Raw genomic sequence first — 24,311 nt, forward strand, 5'->3', positions numbered from 1 at the left:
TAATAACTCATTGAGCTGGAGTTTCCCAAGTTTATTATTTGACTTATGCAGCATTTATATTCCATAAAATCTTCTTTAATACTTCATTTGTCGACAATACATTTACATTAAAACAATCCCAAGTGAATAATATAACAAGAAATAGAAAAGCTAAATAAAACTTGATGTTCAGACTGCACTTTATCCTTCCAGCCTGCTGAATATTCTGGAGCAATAAATTATACAAATCAAGCAAAAATCTCCGATTGTACCACATCCACCACAAGGGGAAAAGCCAAGTAAAAAAGTCACAAGAAAACTTGCCGGAAAATCAAAATAAAATCTTCTCTAGCCAAAAATATGTAAAGCGTTCTACACGCACTCATAAACATGAATAATTACTACTGCCATTTTAGATTATTCTGCTCATTTGAAGTAATATTTTTCTTACATCTTAAACTTGTAATACTCAAAGTATTAGTTGTCTTACTTTAGTAGAAAATAATTCTTAAGAAGTGATAAAAAGTACTTTCCCTCTACCATATTATATCATTCTGCTCATTTGAAGTAATATATTTCTTATATCTTAAATTTGTAATACTCAAAGTATTAGTTGTCTTACTTTAGTAGAAAATAATTCTTAAGAAGTGATAACAAGTACTTTCCCTCTACCATATTATATTATTCTGCTCATTTGAAGTATTTTTTTGTCACGGTTGCCATGGCGCCCAATTGGCCCCGCCCGTGTGGTGCCAGCTGCAGCTTGTTGACAGATTGGCTCCCTGTCAGTATTTAAACTCTGTCCTGCCAGTCCCCTTTCGTCGGTCCGTCTGTGAAACTCTGTTTTTACACGGCAAGCCCTTTTTTCACCTGTCCCGTTGTTTGCTCCTGTTTGCCTCCTGCTACGATCTGTTTTGATCTCGAACAGGTCTGCTCTCCCGTCCCGAATTACGGCCTGTTTTGATCTCGACCACGTCTGTTCTCCCGTCCCGAATAATGATCCGTTTTTTATCTCGACCACGTCTCCTCTCCTCTCCTGGCTTTCGACATGTTTCCGTTCCCGACCACATTTTTGCTCTTCTATCCCGGGTACTGACCCGTTTTTCCGTTCCTGACACCGCCATCGCTCGCCATGGAAGTGCCACTTCCGCGTTCAGAGCGACCTGCTTCCCGCGACCAGCGATCACCGGATCGTGTGTGCAATCCTTTCTCTTCTTCCCAATAAAACTCTGACAAACGTTACGCGAGTGGGTCCAGTCTCCGTTCTGGTCCTTATATTTTTTCTTGTTTTGATTATGTTTTTTAAACTTGTAATACTCATAGTATTAGTTTTCTTACCTTGGTAGATAATACTTCTTAAGAAGTGAGAGAACGTACCTTCCATCTGCCATATTAGATTATTCTGATAATTTAAAGTATTACTTTTCTTATTTTGGTCACATTTTAAACTTGTAATACTCATAGTATTAGTTCTCCTACTACGTAATGGAAAATAATTCTTAGGAAGTGAGAAAAAGTACCTTCTATCTGCCATATAGATCATTCTGCTCATTTGAAGTATTATTTTTCTTATTTTAAGAAGTAATCTCGCACGTCCTCTTGGGATTACTTTAATTTTAGGATGAAAATGGTAAAAGTAAGAAAAGGCCTGTTTGTACTAAAAGAAATGTCAACCCAATGATGAAAAAGGAAGTGTTCTTTCAAGCGCATACGAGAATTTTGCATCCTCGCACGTGCAACAAAAGAAGCTTGACAGAGGCTGCAATGATGAAAAGGTGTGAGCTTCCCTGGTCGGGAAAAAATGATAAATACGCATAAATTCAGGCGAGCCACCCCTGAAGGCGCCAGTCCCGACATGGTACTGAGATGGTTTCAGACCCTACGTAGCGGGTGCCACATGGAAACGGGCTTCCTCAGGGTGGCCAGCATCTGGTTCCAGTGGGTGATACCCATGCCGCCCGCCTCTGGGCCGATAATCACGTGACCCAAGTTTTCGCCACGCCCGTCCTCGGAGGCCTCGGCCACGGTTACTCGTAGGGACAGCTCCTGAGATAAAGAAGAGATTCAGGTGGACGATCAATGAACTGCATTGCATAAGCATGTTCTTACACAAGTCGTTACACCAGGGGTCCCCAATACCTATTCACGGAGTATCGGTGTCTAAAATATAAGAAAATTGTGCTGCGACTATTTTAAACATTGTATTTACAGCGATATAAATTAAGTGCGAAAAGAATGAAAAAATATACATTAAAACCTAAAAAACTGTCATGATGACTGATTTGGATCACCTGTACCGGCTTGTTTGGCGCCAACCGCTGCGGGTTATCTGATTGGTTCCCTGTCCTTTTTAAGCCCAGTCCTTCCACTCTCTGTTGTCAGTCCGCCAGCTAACCTCTGTTTCTACAAGGCAAGCATTTTGACTCTGACTCTCGGCGGTCCCGCTTTTTGCACCCGTTTTTCCACCCGTCCGTTCCTGATGTGCCCGTTTGTCTCCGGCTTTGACCTGTTTTTGACCCAGACCACGTTTGCTCTCCTGTCCCAGCTTTTGACCCGTTTTTGATCCCGACCACTTTTTGTTCGCCTGTCCCGGTTATCGACCTGTTTTTTTCGTCCTTGACACCGCCATCTCCTGCTCCGGAAAATCCACTTCCGTATTCGGATCACGATCCAATTGTGTGAGTGACTTGATTCCCGCGTCCAGCGAGCACCGGATCGCGGGCGCTGCCGTTCCTCTTTCTATCAATAAACTTGTGGTTAACGCTACGCATTTGAGTCTTTATTCCGTTCTGGTCGTGACAAAAAACAAAACAATAATGTAGCAGAGATCGATAATCTGAGAACTGTGACATATCACGGCGCATGAAAATCGCAGCCCCCATCTTGGGCGTCGCGAAGGTGTCAAAATCGTTTTTTGACTCACATAAACATGGTGGAAAAAAGGAAGAAAGCGTATAATTTTCATAGAGAATGAAAGGAATGTCATGCTGACCGATGTGAATCACCTGCGCCTCCTCATTTGGCGCCAACCGCTGCTGATTGGCTCCCTGTCCCTATTTAAACCCAGTCCTGTCAATCCCCTGTTGTCAGTCCGTCTGCGAACGTCTGTTTTCACAAGGCAAGCCTTTTTCGGCCCTGACTCCCACCTGTTCCGGATTTTCTCCTGTTTGTCTCTGGCTACGACCCGTTTTGATCCCGACCATGTCTGCTCTACCGTCCGACTTACGACCGGTTTTTGATCCAGAACACGTTTGCTCCCCCGTCCCGGCTTACGACCCGTTTCTGACCCCGACCACGTTTTTGCTCTCCCAATTCCGGCTACCGACCAGTTTTTCCGTCCCTAACACCGCCATTGCTCGCTGCGGAAGATCCATTTCCGTGTTCGGATCACAATCCAAGTACGAGAGTGACTTGCTTCCCGCGTCCGGCGAATATCGGATCACGTGCGCTGCCCTTCCTCTTTCTTTCCAAAAAATTGTGAAAAAACGTTACGCGAATGGGTCTACCCTTTGTGCTGGTCGTGACAAGAATTATTTTACTAACATGCAAGAAAACTTAGTCCTGTTTGCGGCAAGACTGTGGCTATGGCAAAAGTAGTGATTTGTAGAAAAGTGATCATATTTATTTCAAAATGAATTTGTTTTCATTAAGATTTACTTAATTTATCATTTGTACAAAGAGGGTGCAGAATTTGCAAAACTGAAACTGAAAGCGTATTAAAAAATGGTAATTTTTGTGATCAAGAGCGTCACAAAAAGACTTGACCTGACTTGAGGTTTTTGAGTTTTTCTTTGCCCTCATGTAGGTTTTAGATCAGGGGTTGGTGTAATAATACTCTGTAGTTTGTAATAATCTGTGGTCTGTGCAGCCCTTTGAGACTCCTTGTGATTAAGATTGTCACAAATAAACATGACTTGACTTTACTAAATACATCTGCAATTTGATTACGCCTTTTTTTCTGTCACTGTAATGGAATACAATTACATTTTTTGTATCCTTATTACCGTTACATGTACAATTACTCCCCAAACCCGCATACATACGACGTTACACTCGATATTACGGCAGAGTCGGACCTGCAGGACCAGGGACGGCACGGAAAAGATCATGGCCTCGTTGAAGATGGGGTTGGTGTCGTCCCTTTTTGTTGACGTCTTCTTTTTGCTTATTTTTCGTCCGTCTTGCAGGAGGTAAACCTTGACAAACGGGTCTGCAAAGGGGGATGGGGGGGTCCCACAATATAAGACAAAGAAGAAAAAAAAGACAAAAGACTACAAATGACATTCAAAAATGACATTCAAAAAGGTAGCAAAAAGAGATGTGATGGAAATAGAAAAAATGGATATCAATAAATTGAATTTATTTGTCTTTGCTGTCGTTGATATCAAATATCGAATGAAACGATGCAGGGTAAAACATGTAATAAAGACTTTAAAGAGAAAAAGATAAAAGATTATCAGAATAAATTGGACAAAAAATAATGACAACACAGTGCATAGAAAACAGGCCTAGAACATTTAGCGGAAACATAAAAACAGACAAAAAATAAAATCCTATTTTCACGGTTTTGTGCAATAGTATATTTTTCTCAATTTTATTTCGCAACGACAAAAAAAGAAAAAACCCAAAATAATTGGCACGTTTTGGGTGATGGCCCCGGAGAAGAAGCTCATTGATAGTAAAAAAAAAAAAAAAGAAAAAAAAATATATACATATAGGATGAAAATGGTAAAAGTAAGAAAAGGCCTGTTTATATATATATATATATATATATATATATATATATATATATATATATATATATATATATATATATATATATATATATATATATATATATATATATATATATATATATATATATATATATATATATATATATATATATATATATATATATATATATATATATATATATATATATATATATATATATATATATATATATATATATATATATATATATATATATATATATATATATATATATATATATATATAACCAGCTCAGTAGCCTAGATGGTAAGGCGCCCGCTTAGAGACTGGGAGGTCGGTGGTTCGCGCCCCGGCCGAGTCATTCCTAAGACTTAAAAAGTGGTCGGCGGCGCCCTCTGTTGGCTGCGGCTGCATCGGCTCGCTACAACGGGTCAGGTGCAATCGACATTTCGTTCTGTGTACATTGTTACACAGAATGACAATACAAGGAAATTATTATTATTATTATTATATATACATATATACACATACAGGTACACAAAAATTGAAAAAAATGGATTATATGTATTTAAAAAAATATATGTATATTTATAAGTAATCTAACTACAATTTTTGAATATTTTTTTGGGTTATGTTTTTATCATTCTTTCATTTATTTTATGTTTTATATATTCATAGATTTGCACGTTTCCTTTATAATAAAATAAAAAAGGAATAGATTGTAAATTGCCTGACCTGCAGAGTTCTTGCCGTTGGTCCACAACAGGTTCTTACATTTAGCCACCACCACCGTGAGGCGCTCTGCTGTGGGCAAGTAGCTGAGGGACAGCAGGATCTCCCCCACCGCATCTACAGCCTGATAAATACAAAATATGACATATCAGTTATCAACTATTGAGATACCCCCAAAAATTGGTTCTCATATAGGTCTGTTACAACGGCCCTGATGATTTTTGCGCGACACACCTTTTCCAGGCTTCAATTCAAGCAATTTTTAAGGTCCTCCAAAGCCAATTTTCCAACCATTGAGTGTGCATCTGTCACGGTTGCCATGGTGCCCAATTGGCGCCAGCTGTGTCTCGTTGACCGATTGGCTTCCCTTCTATTTAAGTTCAGTGCTCTCACTCACCCTTTGTCAGTCCGTCAATGAACCTCTGCCCCCGCTAGACGTGGGTTTTGACTCTGTCCGGTTTCCCGTTTGTGTATCCTGTCCTGTTTCGATCCCGTCTGTTTCGTCCTGTTTTGATTTCAGTCTCCGGTCACCAATGTCTGGTATCGTGCCCGTCATTCTCGTCCTGTCTGATATCTGTCTCTAGTCTCCTATATCTGTTAGCAATCCTTTTTATCCCGTTCTGTCCGGTATCGACATCATCTTTCTGATATTGGCTCGTGTAGCTGGTATCGATCTCGTCGGTTCTGTTGTTCTGTCTTTCTTCTTTCGCCCAGCGATCGCCAAATCGCTGGCGTTTCGTGTTTACGTGCATGACTGCCCCATTTCCCGTAAAATAAAAGATTGTGTGAGAAACGTCACGCATTTGGGTTCTCCTCCTGTTCCAGTTCTTGACAGCATAAAATATTCTGCAGAGTTGCAAATATATTTGTGATTTACAGATGCAATTTTTACTGTTTTGCGTGCTTTTATCAAGACTTTTTATCTTTAAATCTGTCTGATTTGAAAACAAATCTCTCCCCATTAGGTGTTGGGTAAAAGTGTCAATATGCGCTAATATGGTTAAACAATACAAAAGCAGGATAAACCAAATTTCCAGAGAAAAGGGGTGAATCTGCTTTGTGCCCCCCTCCCCTCCCATTGGTATGTTTGATTATGCCCCATTCGTGAACACCTGAGCAAACATGGCCTCCAAATGGCAGCAAGAGTCAAGAAGAAAGGAGATGAAGCTCATGTGTCACTTGCTGGTAGTCAATTTTAAATAAAAAAGCTCATTATCGTACCGTAATTTCACACCCATTTGGCGCACTGTTTTAAATGGCGCACTGGCCTGTTAGTCTCATGCGACCAAAACAAGGGTGCATATTAAAAGGTAAAAAAAAATAAAGCACCACGAACAAAACAGAGTTTGATTGTGGTTTAGTCAAGTGTTTATCACAAAGAATACCACAAAATTGTAGGAAAAATAAACATAAAACAGATTGGTAATCACATTTTCTTAAACAAAGCCCTCAAACTCAGATAGTGGATAGTGTTAGGCAGGTAGTGAAAAGTGTCACTAAGAGGCGTGCTTTCACCGTCAGTGGCAGACTGTCAGTGAAAGTTTTGGACTGATAAGGTGAGTACGAATTAATATTTGGTCTATGTAAAATATTATTGTCACAGCACTAAATTTTTAAGACAAATCTCATACTACATATTTTACTAAGACAACACTATAAAACGTCCTCACCTTATTAATCCAAAATAAATAAAAGAAAAAAACTTGCTGTATTTAATTATCGTTTTGGTTGATAGTGTTATGTACATAAACAAATAGCTCTGAGATGTTCAAATGTATTTATTTTTTCGGGGTGGATGGAGGTGGTTAGGGGGCACCATAAAGCATTTGTGCTTAGGGCACCCAAAAGATTCGCAATGGCCCTGTGTAATTCTTGCGCTAATACACATTTCATCATGCCCTGGGCAAAATGACCATTCATAAGACTATCTCTTAATGTATTTTTTATTTTATACATCTAAAATTTTCCAAATGAAACTGTTTCTACACAAACCTTACTATTCAATGCAGGGGTGTCAAACTCATTTTAACTCAGGGGCCACATGATTGAACAAAAATTCTCCAGGGGCCGGACTAGTAGATTAGAGAGAAAGTAAAAGAGAGAGAGAGAAAGAAATAAGAGAAAGAAAGGGAGAGAAAAAGAGAGGGTGGGACAAAGAGAGAGAGAGAGAGAGATAGAGAAAGAGAGAGAGAAAGAGAGAGAATGTGAGAAACAAAGAGGTAAAACGAGAGGGCATAAAGAAAATAAGAGAGAGAAAGTAATCCAAACAGAAATTGAAAGAGGAAAAGAGAGAAGGTGAGAAAAGAGAAGGAGAGAAGGGGAGAAAGAGAGAAGGGAAAGCATGACAGAGAGAGAAAGAGAGGAAAGAGAGAAAAGGAAACAAGGAAGAAAAAGCAAAAGAAGGTAAAAAGACACAGAGAGAGAAAGAGACAAAGCGGAACAAAGCAAGAGAAAAAGAGAGACAGCGAGAGTGAAAGAGAGAGAGAGAGATAGTAAGAGAAGAAGGGAGAAAGAGAAAGAGAGAGAGATTGAGAGAAAAAGTACAGTGCGTGTGAGAGGCACCTGGCTTTGGCAACATCAAGTGGACATATTTCAACCTGCAGCTCTTTTTTTCTCTTGCGCTTCCCTCAGCGTTGTCTCGCGGGCCGGATTCAATCCCTTAGCGGTCCTGATCCGGCCCACGGGCCGCCTGTTTGACACCCCTGATTTAATGGAACAATTTTATTGATTTTTTTTTAAATTTCATTTTTTATCTTTAAGGAACCACTTCATTTGTATACATCTCATTATTTATTTGTGTTAATACATCAAATAATGGATATCAATTCAAAAATAAAGGTGGTCTGTGCAGCTTTTTGAAACCTTTTGTACTTAAGGGCAAATAACCTGATTTGACAATGCAGTACAAACTAATGCCAGCAACCGTTAATCACTAGGGGAAAAGAAATGCAATGGCACAGCGAAGCCACAGGAGAGCAGTGTCGGCATCATTTTTGAAAAATATTGCAACAATTTCAAGCATTTGCAAGCACTTCACCCAAAATTCAAGCACCTATCCTTAAAAACACCACATTAAAATTTGAGCAATTTCCAAGGGTTTCAAGCACCCCGAAGACAATCAAGTCGGTTCACATTTAGTAGTATATTCCTTAATCACAAAATGTTTCAAAGGACTGCACAGGTCACAATGACACCATCCCCTGATCTGAAACCAACATGCGGGAAAGGGAAAACTCAAAAACCTCAAGGTGAGTTAAATAAGAAACCCTGTGGTAATCCTCCTTCCACACACCGACAACAATAAGACGCTTGGACCTACTTTGTTAACGTCCTGCAGGTAGAGCCAAGCGTTGAAGGGTCTGAGGCCGAGGTCCAGATCGGAAAGTTTGAGTTCGGCCACTCCGGCGCTGATGTTGCGTTCGTCGCTGTCGATCCCGAAAGCTGCGAAACGAAGGCTGCACTCCTCCAAGGCGCACGCGTCCAAGCCCACCGAGAAACGCTCCTCGAAGATCACGCTGAACGCGTTTGTCTGCACCTGTTAGCAAAGTATTTTCAAATTGCGTTAAAAAAATGCCGCTCCTATTTGTTTCGGTTGTCATTTAAAGACATTTAAACAAAAATATTGAAAAGAAAAATGACACAGAGATATAATACAGGGCATTAGATCAAATTGAAAAATGACGACTCGCTGACGCCATCGTCTGGCTGATGTCATCATTGCAGCCTCCATTCATTTCCTTTCGCGGCGCATGCAAGTACGTGCATTTCTTAGTCACGTTCGAATAAACTCTTATTTTCTCATCTTCTTGGGGGAATGGCTTGATCATTTGGACTGTATTCAAAACAGTCCTTTTCTTACTTTCATCATTTTCATGCAACACCACCAGAAAACCACAAACACGAGAATGAAATCCCTCTACACGCCCCTCCTGCTCCCCAAAGTGTTGCGAGTCCCGAACACCTCTGATAAAAGTAAGAAAGACAGATAGGTGTGCTGAGGAAAAAAAACAATATATATAAAGGCTCTTTAAACTAAGTTGGGCATTGTTAACACATACTTCATACTACTTTCCACCTTTTAAGGACACCTCAACAATCCACTCCACCTTTAAGAAATGTATCAAAAGAAACATCAATTAAGATGTTTTCACTGCTGCGTGACTGGATAGAAATGCACAGTTTGTCACGGTTGCCATGGCACCCAATTGGCCCCCGCCGTGTGGCACCAGCTTCTGTCACGGTTACCATGGCGCCCAATTGGCCTCGCCTGTGGGCGACAGCTGATGATTGTTGAAAGATTGGCTCCCTGTCAGTATTTAAACTCTGTCCTGACAGTCCCCTTTTGTCGGTCCGTCTGCGAATCTCCGTTTTTACACGGCAAGCCCTTTTTTGCCTGTTCTGTGTTTTTGCTCCTGTTTTTTTTTCCTGTTTTAAGATAGACCATGTCTGCTCTACCGTCCCGAATTATGACCTGTTTTAAACTCGACCTCGTCTGTTCTCCCGCCCCGAATAACGATCCCTTTTTTCATCTCGACCACGTCTACTCTCCTCTCTGCCTTTTTCCGTTTCTAACACCGCCATCGCTCGCCACAGAAGTCCCGCTTCCACGTCTGAGCAACCTACTCCCCGTGACCGGTGATCTCCGGATCGTGTGTGCGATCCTTTCCCTTCTTCCCAATAAAACTGTGAATAACATTACGCGAGTGGCTCCTGTCTCTGTTCTGGTCGTGACACAGTAAACATTTCTGACTCTTAAATCGTTTTAGAATTTAAATAATGGTACTTGTATTTTGTTGAAAGTTTAGTAAAATGGATAAGAGACTTTGAACGGGTAAGTTTTGAACAAAATAGAAACATTTTGTTGAACATTACCCAACTTTTGTTATGAAATCAGGTTAATTTGTAATACAATTCATCCATCCATTATCTGCACTGCTTATCCTCAGTAGGGTCACGGGGATGCTGGAGCCCATCCCAGCTATCTTCGGGCAGAGGACACCCTGAACTGTACAAGGAAATCTCCCTAAATAGAATATCATTATAACGGAAACTTTCTTTTTGTGCTACTAACTTTCAACGGTTGAAAACTCCCATAATCTCTGGCACCTTCTCTTCTTTTTCCCCCTATTATTAATTCTTTGTTAATAAATTGTGTGTTCGATTTCAATCTGCCTGGTTCATTGAATCCATTTTCTTGGGATTAGTAATTCATATCAGAACTCAAAGTAATAACATATTTTTTTTTATCAGAGTAGTAAATTCTAGCATCCTTCTGAGAAAAAAGTTTTATGTTGAAGCACAAGCAACACCCAGAGGCAAATTCGTTTACTGATTGCAGTAAAGAATAATTTGTTTCAATCCTAACGATTTTCCTAATGAAAGCTTTAAAAATCCCTGCAATATCTATGACAATAAAGACAATTTAATTCAAATGAAAAAGTCACCGATAAACACAAAGAAAAACAGAGCCCAACAAAGGAAGAACTTCCTCGGCGAGGGTGCTATTCTGATCATCTCACCCTGGTGACCCCCACGTTGATGTCTTCCGGCCCCAGGGAGATCCTGACGAAGCATCCCGGGAAGTCTCCCTCCTCTCGCTCCAGAAGGTCCTTTCCCTGGTGGGCCGTGATGTGCAGCGTGCCCTGGCCGGCTTGCCGGGAGCTCTCAAACTCCAGCGTCACCTCCAGCTGGCCCACGGTGAAGTCGTGACCAAAGTTGTTGGCCACCGAAGAGACGGAACTCAGCGAATCGGTGGAGATGGAGCGGTTCAGTTGGACGCTGGGGTCCAGATCGCGGCCCATGAGCTCCAGTTGTCCCAGTTCCCGAAGGACGTCCGGGGTGTCGCTCAGTCCCAGGCTGGCCTTGCGGCTGGATGCCGTGGACAAACGCCGGTGGTTGTTGGCAGCCACTCGCTTTGCGGAGAGAAACAAAACACAATCCAATAAACCCTTGGGGAGAGCTGGGTCGTCAGGGCCTGCTAGTCCTTCTCTGCTGGCCTAATTAACATCATAACAGCTCCGTGTTTTGCTCTTTTCGTCATTTATTGTTTTAAGTGTCTGCTTCTATCTTCAGTTAGTTTGCCGCCCGTTTGACAAAAACACTTTGGATTACTTTCTTTCCTATAGACATGGGTTTTAACGCACAAAAATGTGTTTATTCGAGGAATCAACTCCTTGCGCTGAGGGGGCCGGAGCTAGCTAAGCGGCTAGCGGCGTTATAATTCTTCGGTACTGTCCGTAATCATGGTAAATGTGTACCCTCTACCAAATAAGACAGACGAACTGGCTATGTTGGTGAAAAACATCAAAGCGTACAGGGAGTGCAGTTTCCTGTGTTTTACGGAAACGTGGCTCACGTCTAGCATCCCGGACGCTAACGTGGAGCTACCTGGCTTCAGCGCTGTTAGGGCAGACAGAGACACAAAAGCCTGCGAGAAGCAGAGAGGAGGCGGACTCGCTATCTAAGTGAACACGAGGCGATGTAACCCTGGGCACAAAGATTTCCATCTGCTGCAGGGACGTCGAACTTTTGGCCTAGCGTGGGTCGTCATTCACTCCGCTGTTGCTAAACTACAACACAGCACCCTGAGGCCATCCTGTTAATCTGTTAATAAGCAACACAAGGATACTGCTGGAAGTGTGAATAAACTATCTATCTATCTATCTATCTATCTATCTATCTATCTATCTATCTATCTATCTATCTATCTATCTATCTATCTATCTATCTATCTAATCTATCTATCTAATCTATCTATCTATCTATTATGTCCATGAATACTTATTAAATGATTTCAAGCTGTTTGTGAGCTTCCTTTCACCAGAGACAAAATTGTAGAGCTCCACAAGGCTGGAATGGGCTACTTGCAGCTGTATGACACAAATGAATTGTTGAAAAAAAATCATCCATTGTGATTTCTGAATTTTTCTTTTTAGTTTATCCCTCTCACAGGGGACATGCACCTACCTACGATGAAAATCTAAAACCCCTCCATGATTTCTAATACTTGTTTGTTTCACTGTAGATATAGATATACTGTATAGATATATAAATGGAAAGAAATCAGAGTTCATACACATTTTCAAAGGCCAAATTCAAACACTTTCAAAGGACTGTCAAAGCCAATTTTTGGATTTCTCCAGTATCAAAAAGAAATCCTGTTTGTATCATGTATATTGTGTTTCTAGATCTTGTGTAAATACTGTACACATATATTAGTGTATCTACACCAGCTCGGTGGCCTTGGGGTATAGCGCCCGCCCAGAGACTGGGAGGTTGAGGTTCAAGCCTCGGCCGAGTCATACCTAAGACTTAAACATTGGTACCCGTTGCCTCCCTGCTTGGCGTTCAGCATTAGGGGTTGGAATTGGGGGGTTTGGTCACCTCATGACTCCCAACACCTCAGTTGGGTTGAGCGAGGGGGCTGGGAATCCCCTCCTCTGAATCAATCTCCCAAAAAAGGACTCTAGCCACCTCCCACTAGGGGGATATGGCTGTGGTATATATAAACCATACTTGTGTAAGTGTTTTTGAGATATTTGGTGCTGGGTAAAACGGCAGTATTATCTAGCTTACATTTTCAGTTGCAGGAAGTTCTTCCCATTAGAATTTACCACTGGGAAATGTTCCCTTCATTTTTTGCATGGACCCTAATGACCATGAGTGATATGCAATCGTTGCACTAATACGAATTACATAGTGCCCTGTTTAGGTGTAGCATGCGACCTGTAGGGGGCGACGCCTCATAGGACAATGGCGTACAAACTAATTCCAGCTGCCGTGAATCACGAGTGAAGAAGAAACACAATGGCAAACTGAAGCCACCAGAGAGCAGTGTCGGCTTCATACTGAATTACACTCGTTGTGAAACACGGCAACAATTCCGTGCATTCACAAGCGTTTTTCAACCCTCAAAAACGGGACATAAAATTCAAGCGTTTTCAAGGATTCCTAACCTTCTGTCGTACTTCCGAGAAGGAAGTTCCGTATTTTTCCTGCAGGTACCGGTAGTCAAAATTGGGGAAGGGCGAAGGTGCGGGGAAGCTGCCCGACCTCCACAGCTTCCAGATGTTGAGGCCCGCCGCAGCGAGCAGGACCCCGAAGCCCAGCAGGTAGATGGCCACCTCCCAGCCCGGCGGGTTTCGCACCACTGAAGAAGAAATAGGTCGTGTTAGTACAGTGAAGGGGGAAAACGGCGGCCATTTTCAGCATTATTTTTCAATGGTTTTACTGTTATGACATGTATTTCTTATCAACAGTAAGAATTGAATGAGAAAAAGAGAGTAAATAACAGTAAATAAGTAAAAGAATATCACTTTATATTATTTAATTTTCATTTTATTTTATTCTTTAAAAAAATATGCTGGTAAAAATGGGAAAATGGATGGCAGACGGTAGACAAGCTTGCTGATTTGATATTTGATAGTTCTGGATCGAATATAAGTTCTTGAAAAGAGTTTGTTACCTAGTATGGGGTGTATCTCATTTAAGAATGAATTTTTCCAGAGATCTGAGTTAACATTTGCTAAAATATGAAAGAAATGCTTGGAGAATAAGAGACAAAGTAAAGAGAGGGAAAGGGATGAAGAGAGGGAAAAATAATGAAAATAAAGAAGTGGGGCAAGAGATGAGGTTGAGAGAAGGAAAGAAAGCAGGAAAGCAAGAAAGCAAGAAGGCAAGAACGCAAGAAAGGAAGAAAAAGAAAGAAAGAAAAAGAAAGAAAGAAAAAGAAAGAAAGAAAAGGTGAAAGCAAACAAGCAAGATTAAAGAAAACGAGAAGGCAAAAAGAAAGAAAGGAAGAAATAAATAAATGAAGGAAGGAAGAAATAAAGAACTAAAGAAAGAAAGAAAGAACTAAAGAAAGAAAGAAAGAAAGAAAGAAAGAAAGAAAGAAAGAAAGAAAGAAAGAAAGAAAGAAAGAAAGAAAGAAAGAAAGAAAGAAACAAAGAAAGAAACAAAGAAAGAAACAAAGAAACAAAGAAACAAAGAGACAAAGAAACAAAGATACAAAGAAAGAGATTAAACTAAACGAGAAATAAAACAAGCAAGAAAGAAAGATTAAAGAAGGAACAAAAGAAAGAAAGAAAGAAAGAAAGAAAGAAAGAAAGAAAAAAGAGAAAACAAAATATAAAAAGAAAAAAAGAATGAAAGAAGGAGAAAAAATATAAAAAAATCAGAGAAAATAAACAAAAGAACTAAGCTAAATAGCTAAAGACAGAAAACGAGAGAAATACAGAGGGAGAAAGAAAGACAGTCGCAGGTTCGATTCCCAGCTCCTCCAGGTTAAATGTCAGACTGTCTTTGGGCAAGACACTGAATCCCTAATGCCCCTGACAAGCAGGTAGGTGCCTTGCTATCGGTGTGTGAGTGTGTGTGTAAATGGGTACGTGTGAAGCACTTTGTTAAGCCCTTTGGGAGGTCTTCATTGACTTGGAAAGCGCTATAGAAATCCAGAAAATTAACCATTTACATAAAGGCAGAAAGAGAGCGAAAATATAATGGAGAAATGCATAAAAAAATGGGAGGATAAGAGGGGGATGGAGGTGTAAAAAGAGTAAGAGAAAATAGGAAGAGAATCAAGTAAAGAAAGAAAAAAGAAACAGAGAAAGAAAGAAAGAACAGGAGAAAAGAAAAAGAGAGTGAGAGTAAAAGAGATCTAAAGTGAAATAAAAAGAGAAAGACACAAAGAATAAAGAGAGAAAGGAAGGGGTGAAACACGTTTAAATGAGATACCAAAAAATACAGGAAGAGAGAGAGAGAGAGAAAGAGAGAGAGTGAGAGAGAATTTTTTTTCCATTTCTGGGTTATCAACCGACCACTCAGGTGATACCCCGAGACGTCCCCGCTGGTTGGAGAGGACATGGCGTCGACGCAGCACCCTGCATGGTGAAACAAATACAGAAACTTATCACAGGTGTTGAGGATGCGGGCTGAGAAGTACGAGAGAAAAATGAGCTGCAGTTTTAAGATGTCCACTTGATATCGCCCAAGACACTGGAGCTGTATTTCGCTCTCCGTCTCTTTCTTTTTCTTTTTCTCTTCACTCGTTCCTTCTGTCTTTTTCTCTCTCCTCATTTCTCTCACTCCCTTGTTTTTCTCTTTCCAACTTTCCTCTTCTCTGTATTTTTTTATCCTTTTTGTGCTCTCTCTTTTCCTCTCTCTTTCTCTCCCTCTCACTTTCTCTCTCTCTCCATCTCCCTTGATCACCCTATCTTTTAATTTTTGTATCTCTTTTTCTATTAGTCTTTCAAACTCTTTCTCTCTCTTGTTCAATTTCTCTCTCTCTCTTTGTCTCTTTCTCTTCTCTCGTTCTTTTTGTCTTTTTCTCTCTTCTTATCTCTTTCGCTCCCTTGTCTCTCTCTTTCCAACTTTCCTCCTCTCTTTCTTTATTTCTTTCTCACTTTTGTGCTCTTGGTCTCTCCCTCTCTCTTTCTTTTTTTAATCTCACCCTCTTTTTCTCCCCTTCTTACTTTCTTTATCTCTTTCATCGACTATTCTGAGATGTTTTTTCCAGCACGTGACATCCCCTGGAACAAACGATCGAATAACCCCAGCAGGGAAAAACAGAAGCAGAACGGAGAAGGAAAGGATCTTCGATGCTCAAATCGTTACGAGAAGTAAAAGGGATCGCTAGCAGGAAGCCACGGGGATTGTTTTTAACAATAAACTGAGAAAAACTGGCAGCTTGTTTATAAGTATGCACGAATATACACTGCTTAACTAAATAACACACATCCCATGTAAATGGGAGGGGGGGTGGGTGGGGGTACGTAACTCATTCCTCCCTCAAGAAGCTTCTCATCCTTCCTTTTGGAATCTCCCCGGGAGAGGGTGGGGGGGGGGGGGGGGGGGGGTTGCAGAGCATTACACTAATGAGTGGGAGGGAGTGGGGGGGGGTCTACGCTGGGGGTGCACCAGTCAAGTCAGCGTGAAGCCGTGCGGCCAAATGAAAATGGCTGACGCAGTGCAGAATCCACTGACGTCCGCTGATGTTTTCCTGCTCTTTCTGATACATCGATGGGTGAGAGAGAGAGAGAGAGAGAGAGAGAGAGAGAGAGAAAATCGAGGGGAGGGAGGATTATGGAGAACAGCCAAAAAGGAAAAGAGACTGCGTGGGCGTCCAGAACACCAACAGACAAAAAGGTCGGGTCAGTTTTAAAATTGGACAACATTATCTGCACAACCTGCCCTGCGACTGGCTGGAAACCAGTTGAGGGTTTCCTCTGCCCACTGCCCGAAGATAGCTGGGATGGGCTCCAGCACCCCCGCGACCTTACTGAGGATAAGCGGTGCAGATAGTGGATGGATGGATATCCGTACTGATTAAATATGAAGCCGACACTGCTCTCTGGTGGCTTCAGTTTGCCATTGCATTTATATTTTCCTCGTGATTCACGGCAGTTGGCATTAGTTTGTAAGCCATCGTCCTATGAGGTGTCGCCCCCTATGGGTCGGATGCTACACCTAACCAGGGTACTATAAAATTTGTATTAGTGCAAGGATTACGTATCAATTATGAACATTTATTACAGTCCCTGCAAGTAAAAATTAAAAAATGTCATGATTACTGATGTGAATCACCTGTGCCCGCTCCTTTGGGGCCAACTGCCTCGGACTCTGATTGGCTCCCTGTCCCTATTTAAATCCTTTCTGTCACCCGTTGTCAGTCCGTCTGCGAACCTCAGTTAACACTAGGCAAGCCTTTTACGGCCCTGACTCCTACCTGTTTTTTTGCTCCCGTCCGTTCCCTGGCTTTGGCCCGTTTTTTATCCTGACCACATCTACTCTCCTCTCCTGGCTTACAACTCGTTTCCGACCCCGACCATGTTTTTGCTCTCCTGTCCCGGCTACTGACCGGTTTTCCTGTTCCCGACACCGGCATCACTCGCCACGGAAGTCCCACTTTTGCGTTGAGAGCGACCTGCTTTCCGCGCCCAGCGATCACCAGATCGTGGGTGAAACCCTTTCCCTTTCTTACAATAAAACTGAGAGAAATGTAACGCAAGTGGGTCCTGTCTCCGTTCTGGTCTTGACACAAAAATACTGTGGTTTCTAAATATTATGGGATTCTTGATTGTTACTGTAAAAAAGTAACTAGTTATAGTTACTCTCTACTTCCGAAAAATCCCTTCTCAAGGTTTCTTTATTTCCTCATGCTGAGGTTTTGAGTTCTTCCTTTCCCTCATGTAGGTTTCAGATCAGGGGATGGTGTAATCATAGTCTGTAGTCTGTCCAGCCATTCAAGATTTCTAGCAGTTAAGGGCGTCACAAATATACATGTCTCTCATCTCATCTCATTAGCTGCACCGCTTATCCTCATTAGGGTCGCGGGGATATACATGATGTGATTATAGTAAAAGTAACTAGTTACTAGGGAAAGTAACAATTTTTTTTGCTTTAAAAAGAGGTTGTGGTGTGTCAAAGAATTTATGAAACACCGGAATTTACTTGTAGAGATGGTAATTTTGACTGTTTTGAGAGAATCGGCTTTTTCAGCTCGGCTCACTAAAAAGAGCCGACTGTTTTGGGTCCTAAACGGCTCTCGAGGTTGTTTTGGTTGCTTTAATCCCTACATAACGAATTAGCATAATATTATCCACGGAATCTCGGATTCAGGAGGAACAGTGTGGTTTTCGTCCTGGCCGTGGAACACTGAACTAGCTCTATACACTCTGCAGGGTCTTTGAGGGTGCATGGGAGTTCGCCTGGCCGGTCTACATGTGTTTTGTGGACTTGGAGAAGGCATTCGACCGTGTTCCTCAGAGGGCCCTGTGGGGGGTGCTCCGGGAGTATGGGGTGCCGCACAGTCTTATCCGCATACCCTGTATGCCCGGTTCCAGAGTCTGGTGCGCATTGCCGGCAGTAAGTCGGATTCGTTCCCGGTGAGGGTTGGGCTCCGCCAGGGCTGCCCTTTGTCACCGATTCTGTTCAAACTTTTATGGACAGAATTTCTAGGCGCAGCCTTGGTGGGGATGAAGTCCGGTTTGGGGGCCTCAGCATTGCGTCACTGCTTTTTGCAGATGACAGGGTGCTGTTGGCTTCCTCAGGCCGTGATCTTCAGCTCTCGCTGGAGCGATTCGCAGCCGAGTGTGAAGCGGCCGGGATGAGGATCAGCACCTCCAAGTCCGAGGCCATGGTACTCAGTCGGAAAAGGGTGGTATGTTCCCTCCGGGTCGGGGAGGTGGTCTTGCCCCAAGTGGAGGAGTTCAAGTATCTTGGGGTCTTGTTCACGAGTGAGGGTAGGATGGAACAGGAGATCGACAGACGGGTCGGTGCAGCGTCTGCCGTCATTCGGACCCTATACCGGTCCGTCGTGGTGAAGAGGGAGCTGAGCCGAAAGGCAAAGCTCTCGATCTACCGGTCGATCTATGTTCCTACCCTCACCTATGGTCATGAACTTTGGGTCATGACCGAAAGAACACGATCCCGGATACAAGTGGCCGAAATGAATTTCCTCCGCAGGGTGGCTGGATTCTCCCTTAGAGATAAGGTGAGAAGCTCAGTCATCCGGGAGGGACTCTGTGTAGAGCCACTGCTCCTCCGCGTTGAGAGGAGCCAGTTGAGGTGGCTCGGGCATCTGATAAGGATGCCTCCTGGACGCCTCCCTCGGGAGGTGTTCCGGGCATGTCCCACCGGCAGGAGGCCCCGGGGGCTACCCAGGACACGTTGGAGAGACTATGTTTCTCGACTGGCTTGGGAACGCCTCGGGGTCCCGTCGGATGAGCTGGAGGAGGTGGCTGGGGATAGGGACGTCTGGGCTTCCCTTTTAAGGCTGCTGCCCCCGCGACCCGACCTCGGATACTTTATATTGTCATCTACCCGCAAACGAGTCGGTTGCCGCACCAATGACAATAGTCGGAATTCCCATCTCTACAAGTAAAGAACAAATTACTTTTAAAGTAACCGAAATAGTTGCTTTCCCAGGTAACTAGTTACTTTCCGGAAAAAGTAGTGAGTAACTGTAAGAGAAATTATGGTTTAAATGTGCTTTTTATACTCTCGTATTTTTATATGCTTTTATACTCTTATACTTTTGTACTCTTATGAATTTATTTTATAGTATGCTCAATAAGTGTATGGTTTTACACTTTCGCAAACACTTTCAAGGTCAGGAGAATAAGTTCTTGGGCACCAAGGGATGAGCCTCTAATGAAAAAGCTACAACTTGATGGCCACTATGAGGCCTGATAGCTGCTCATCAAAATGCCCTCGCCTCCCACATTCCTTTCTTCTTACATCGACGCGTTGTGTTTACAAAGTTTCACTTTCCCTATTGCTCATTTATTATACTCGTACGCCATCTAGCAACCAACATTATACACTGCATTTAAATATGTGATTCCTGTCTAAACATATCAGATTCATTTCCTGTGATCATATAAACCAATCAGACGTGTAGTTTCTTTCTTGCGTTTCCCAATTAACAAGCCTTCTGCCATGCGAGAAGCGTGATTTCTCCCTGATCCGATCCTGGAAACACACGCCTCTGATGGAAGGAGCTATCAAAAACTGAAGTTTCCAAATCAGAGTGTGTTCTTTTCTTCTTTCTACTACAAGTTTGAACTTTGACAGTAACTAGAACTATGTTTTCATAGTCACGCGCCCAACACTGAAGACCACATGCTGGCCTGATCCACCAGCTCAGAATGCTGAGCTGACCAGGAGGGAGTCGAGTATCGTACTGCTACATCTACCATTCACCTCTGCGGGTTTCTTGTCTACTTGAGTCAGCCGGGAGTCAAAAATATACAGGAGTCACCGAATTATATTATAGTTATACTGAAGAGCACCAATAAAAACAACACACACACAATGTTTTTTAAAAAATAAAATAAAAAATAAATGAGTTAATGATAAATCTGAAAAAGTAAATATATATATATATATATATATATATATATATATATATATATATATATATATATATATATATATATATATATATATATATATATAGTCTATGTATATTTTATGTATTTCTACAACAGGGGTCCTCGGTGTGGTGCCGGTACCCCCCTGAGTTGGTTCTAAAAATAGCTCACATGCAAGTACATTGGTTTTCAAACTAACATAATTCTATATTGTTTAACTTAACTTTGGGATAATTATAACCCGGTAAAATAGTAACAATATAGTAATAACGTAAATTGGTATTTTAAAAATGTATATCAAAATGGTGAATCAAAAAGTAGCCTCCGGTTCAGAAAAGGTTGGTGAGCCCTGATATACATTAATTGAATGAACAAATGAATTTATAGGGTTTTATTCAATTGTTTTTTGATTTTCGTACTGTCATGGTTGCCATGGCACTCAATTGGTCCCCGCCATGTGGCGCCAGGTTCTGTGACGGTTGCCACGGCGCCCAAATTGGCCCCGCCCACTGACACCAGCTGAAACGCATTGACAGATTGCTGCCGGACTACTTGCCTGGTTGTCAGAGCGTCTGTGAAACTTCTGCAAGACTCCTTTTAGACTCTTTATGAAATGCCTATTTCTGTGAATTTGCCTATGTTTGATTCTGTTTTATTTTTGGCCCGATTTGTTTGATTTTGACAACTCTTTTGTTCGGGTTTCAATCCACTTCCTCGACCATCGGTCCCCGGATCGAGTGTGCGCACATTCCTCCTCTCCCCAATAAACTGTGAGTAAGTTGCGCGATTGGGTTCTCCATTCCTGTTTCCTGTCCTGCTCCCCTACACGTACTTTTTAAATTCGAAATTAAATGGTGAAAAAATATTTGAAAACTAGTTTGGCTTCCAAGTATGTGTATAGATAAATACATAAAAAACAATACTATGTAAATTATATGGTCCAAATCCAAACTTTTTCTGTAATGAAGGAAAAATGTAATATTGACATCATGAAAATACCCATTTGCGTTTGGCTGGATGACTCCCCCCAACAAAAACTTCATTTTTCTTTGTTCAGTTCAGAATCTCAGGTCACAAACTATAATTTGTTTACCTATGGGTCCCAAAACTTGCAGTGATGCTAAATGAAGAAGCAAAAAAAAAGTTAATCGTTGAAACAAAGCTTGACATAATAAATAAATATGAAGAAAGCACAAACAAACGCACGTTATTAATCTAGCCAATCGATGCTCAGAACTATTTTTAAGAATAAGAAGGCGATTAAAGCAACAACGTAAACCAAAGGCAGGACAATCTTCATAGGTGAAAGCTTGAAAATCTGTTTGAATTTTTACACGTCATCTCCCTTCTGCATGCACCCACTACTCCCGTGTACCAGCTCAAGTCAAATCACTCCAAAGGTAAATAAAATGTCATTTTTTCATACTTTATATTGTCATCTACACGTATGTAGTGCTCACAATAAACTACATTTCTTCTCCCATCAACTAATTATGTCGGGTTTCTAGCCCCCGTGTTAAGGCAATTCCAGTTTGCGATCTCAGAATGGATTGTATCCTGGGGGTAATTTGTATTTTGTATTCCAAAGTGTCAAACTAGTGAGCATGGACAATTTCCAGACTGGGTGACGTTGTGCAGATACAGGGCGATGGAGAAATAGAATTGAAGCGCCGATTGTTTTTATTGCAACCTGCTGGATTCTGATGGATAGCGTCATCTCCCTCCTGCATCCACCCATTACTCCAGTGTACCAGCTCAAGTCAAATCACCCCAAAGGTAAATAAAATGTCATTTTTTCATACTTTATATTGTCATCTACACGTAAATAGTGCTCACGGTATACAATATTTCTTCTCCCATCAACTAATAATGACGGGTTTCTATCTCCTGCGTTAAGGCAATTCCAGTTTGCGATCTCAGGACGAATTGTATCCCGGGGGTATTTTGTATTTTGTATTCTAAAGTGTCAAACTAGTGAGCATGGACAATTTCCAGACTGGGTGACGCCGTGCAGATACAGGGCGATGAATAAATAAAATTGAAGCGCCGATTGTTTTTATTGCAACCTGCTGGAGTACGATGGATCGATACCCGGGCCCGTTCTGATGCGCAGCTCCCCATTTAATAAGCGAGCTTTCATTTCCTTACCGGGACTTTTCTCTTTGCTGCAGCGGTCGGAGGAAGAAGGATGGACGACGCAACTCCGCCGTTCTCCCTTCTCTTCAGGCGCCGCTCTCCATCCGGTGCCAGAGGAAGAAAGAGAAGGAGAAAGGAGGAAGGGAGGAACGAAGACAAGAAGAGGAGAGCTGGAGAGGAGCAGCTTGCCTGTGCCGCAGCTCGCCGGAGTCTGCGAAGAAAGATGCTGCTGAAGGCATTTCGGTATCATGCGCACACACAAAGACACACACAAAGACACACACAAAGACACGCACAAAGACACGCACAAAGACACGCACGCACACAAACGAGCTCCCTGCAGAACAAGTTCTCACCTCCTCCGCTTTCTCCTCTTCGTCACAAGCACAAGGGAAGACATGCAAGGGAGGATCAAAGAGACACGAGGCAGATTAGGAAAATTGTGACTAGGGAGGATTTCTTTTACCGTATTTTCCGGGCAATAGTCGTTATTATGAAGGAAAAAAACAAGTTGCACTGGAGTATAAGTCACATTTTTGGGGGAAATGTATTTGCTAAGCACTCAGGATGTAGATGCCATCTTGAAAGGCAATTTGAAATGTTATTCAGATAACACTCGCATAAATAACATAAAATTGTCACGATTACTCATTGCCCTCACCAGTGCCCACTTATCTGGCGCCAGCTGCTGCTCCTTGCCTGATTGATTTCCCTCCTATTTAAAGTCAGTACTCCAGTCACTCCCTGTCAGTCCGTCAACAAACCTCTGCACTTGCAAGACGTGTATTTTTACCCTGTCTGGTATCTTGCTCCAGTAACCAGTATCCGGTATCAATCCTGTCTGTCACGTCCTGTCCAATATCTTGCTCCAGTATCCAGTACCCGACATCTATCCCGTCTGTCCCGTCCTGTCCGGTATCTTGCTCATGTAACCAGTATCCAGCATCGATCCCGTATGTCCCGTCCAGTCCGGTATCTTGCTTGTGTAACCAGTATCTGGTATCGATCCCGTCTGTCCCGTCCAGTATCTTGCTCCAGTATACGTATCGATCCAGTGTGTCCCGTCATATCCAGTATTTTCCTCGTGTATCCAGTATCAGGTATCAATCCCATCTGTTCCATCCTGTCTGGTATTTGTTTGTGTATCCTGTATCTGGTATTGATCCCGTCTGTCCTGTATGGTATCCTGCTTCTGTATCCAGTATCGGGTATTGATCCCGTCCGTCCTGTATCTTGCTCGTGTAACCAGTATCCAGTATCGATCCCGTCTGTTCCGTCCTGTCCTGTATCTTGCTCGTGTAACCAGTATCTGGTATCGATCCCGTCTGTCCCGTCCAGTATCTTGCTCCAGTATACGTATCGATCCAGTGTGTCCCGTCATATCCAGTATTTTCCTCGTGTATCCAGTATCAGGTATCAATCCTATCTGTTCCGTCCTGTCTGGTATTTGTTTGTGTATCCTGTATCTGGTATTGATCCCGTCTGTCCTGTATGGTATCCTGCTTCTGTATCCAGTATCGGGTATTGATCCCGTCCGTCCTGTATCTTGCTCGTGTAACCAGTATCCAGTATCGATCCCGTCTGTTACGTCCTGTCCTGTATCTTGCTCGTGTAACCAGTATCTGGTATCAATCTCGTCTGTCCCGTCCAGTATCTTGCTTCAGTATACGGTATCGATCCAGTGTGTCCCGTCATGTCCGGTATTTTGCTCGTGTATCCGGTATCAGGTATCAATCCCATCTGTTTTGTCCTGTCTGGTATCTGTTCGTGTATCCTGTATCTGGTATTGATCCCGTCTGTCCTGTCCTGTACAGTATTCTGCTTCTGTATCCAGTATCCGGTATTGATCCCGTCCGTCCAGTACCTTTCCTGTGTAAC

The 24,311-nt window shown here is 42.2% G+C and overlaps 1 protein-coding gene across 3 annotated transcripts; it reads right to left on the bottom strand.

Moving 5' to 3' along the window:
• Nucleotides 1-16: 16 nt before the first annotated feature.
• On the bottom strand, nt 17-22,852 carry syt12 (synaptotagmin XII). 3 transcript variants are annotated; one of them, XM_088340670.1, is made up of 9 exons: nt 22,790-22,852; nt 22,446-22,644; nt 15,243-15,305; nt 13,383-13,576; nt 10,947-11,339; nt 8,747-8,962; nt 5,431-5,551; nt 4,056-4,189; nt 17-2,025 (listed from the first exon to the last, which is right to left on the bottom strand). In XM_088340670.1, the coding sequence occupies exons 3-9, from the start codon at nt 15,286-15,288 to the stop codon at nt 1,852-1,854; spliced, it is 1,278 nt and encodes a 425-aa protein (XP_088196796.1). In that variant the 5' UTR covers nt 15,289-15,305; nt 22,446-22,644; nt 22,790-22,852; the 3' UTR covers nt 17-1,851. The 3 variants fall into 3 exon arrangements, with proteins under 3 accessions (XP_088196796.1, XP_088196794.1, XP_088196795.1); XM_088340668.1 differs by lacking the exon at nt 22,790-22,852 and having other exon boundaries at nt 22,446-22,761; XM_088340669.1 differs by lacking the exons at nt 15,243-15,305; nt 22,790-22,852 and having other exon boundaries at nt 22,446-22,761.
• Nucleotides 22,853-24,311: the final 1,459 nt, after the last annotated feature.

This window comes from Urocampus carinirostris, chromosome 7, assembly GCF_059441175.1.
Source record: "Urocampus carinirostris isolate Australia breed hairy pipefish chromosome 7, RoL_Ucar_1.0, whole genome shotgun sequence".
NCBI lineage: Eukaryota > Metazoa > Chordata > Actinopteri > Syngnathiformes > Syngnathidae > Urocampus > Urocampus carinirostris.

Coding starts and splice junctions, on each gene's coding strand:
- syt12 (XM_088340668.1), bottom strand. CDS start 22,683: ATGATACCGAAATGCCTTCAGCAGCATCTTTCTTCGCAGACTCCGGCG. Junction 13,577..15,242: donor CTCGGGGTATCACCTGAGTG/GTCGGTTGATAA, acceptor TTTCTTCTTCAG/TGGTGCGAAACCCGCCGGGC. Junction 2,026..4,055: donor TGCCGTCCCTGGTCCTGCAG/GTCCGACTCTGC, acceptor TCTTTATCTCAG/GAGCTGTCCCTACGAGTAAC.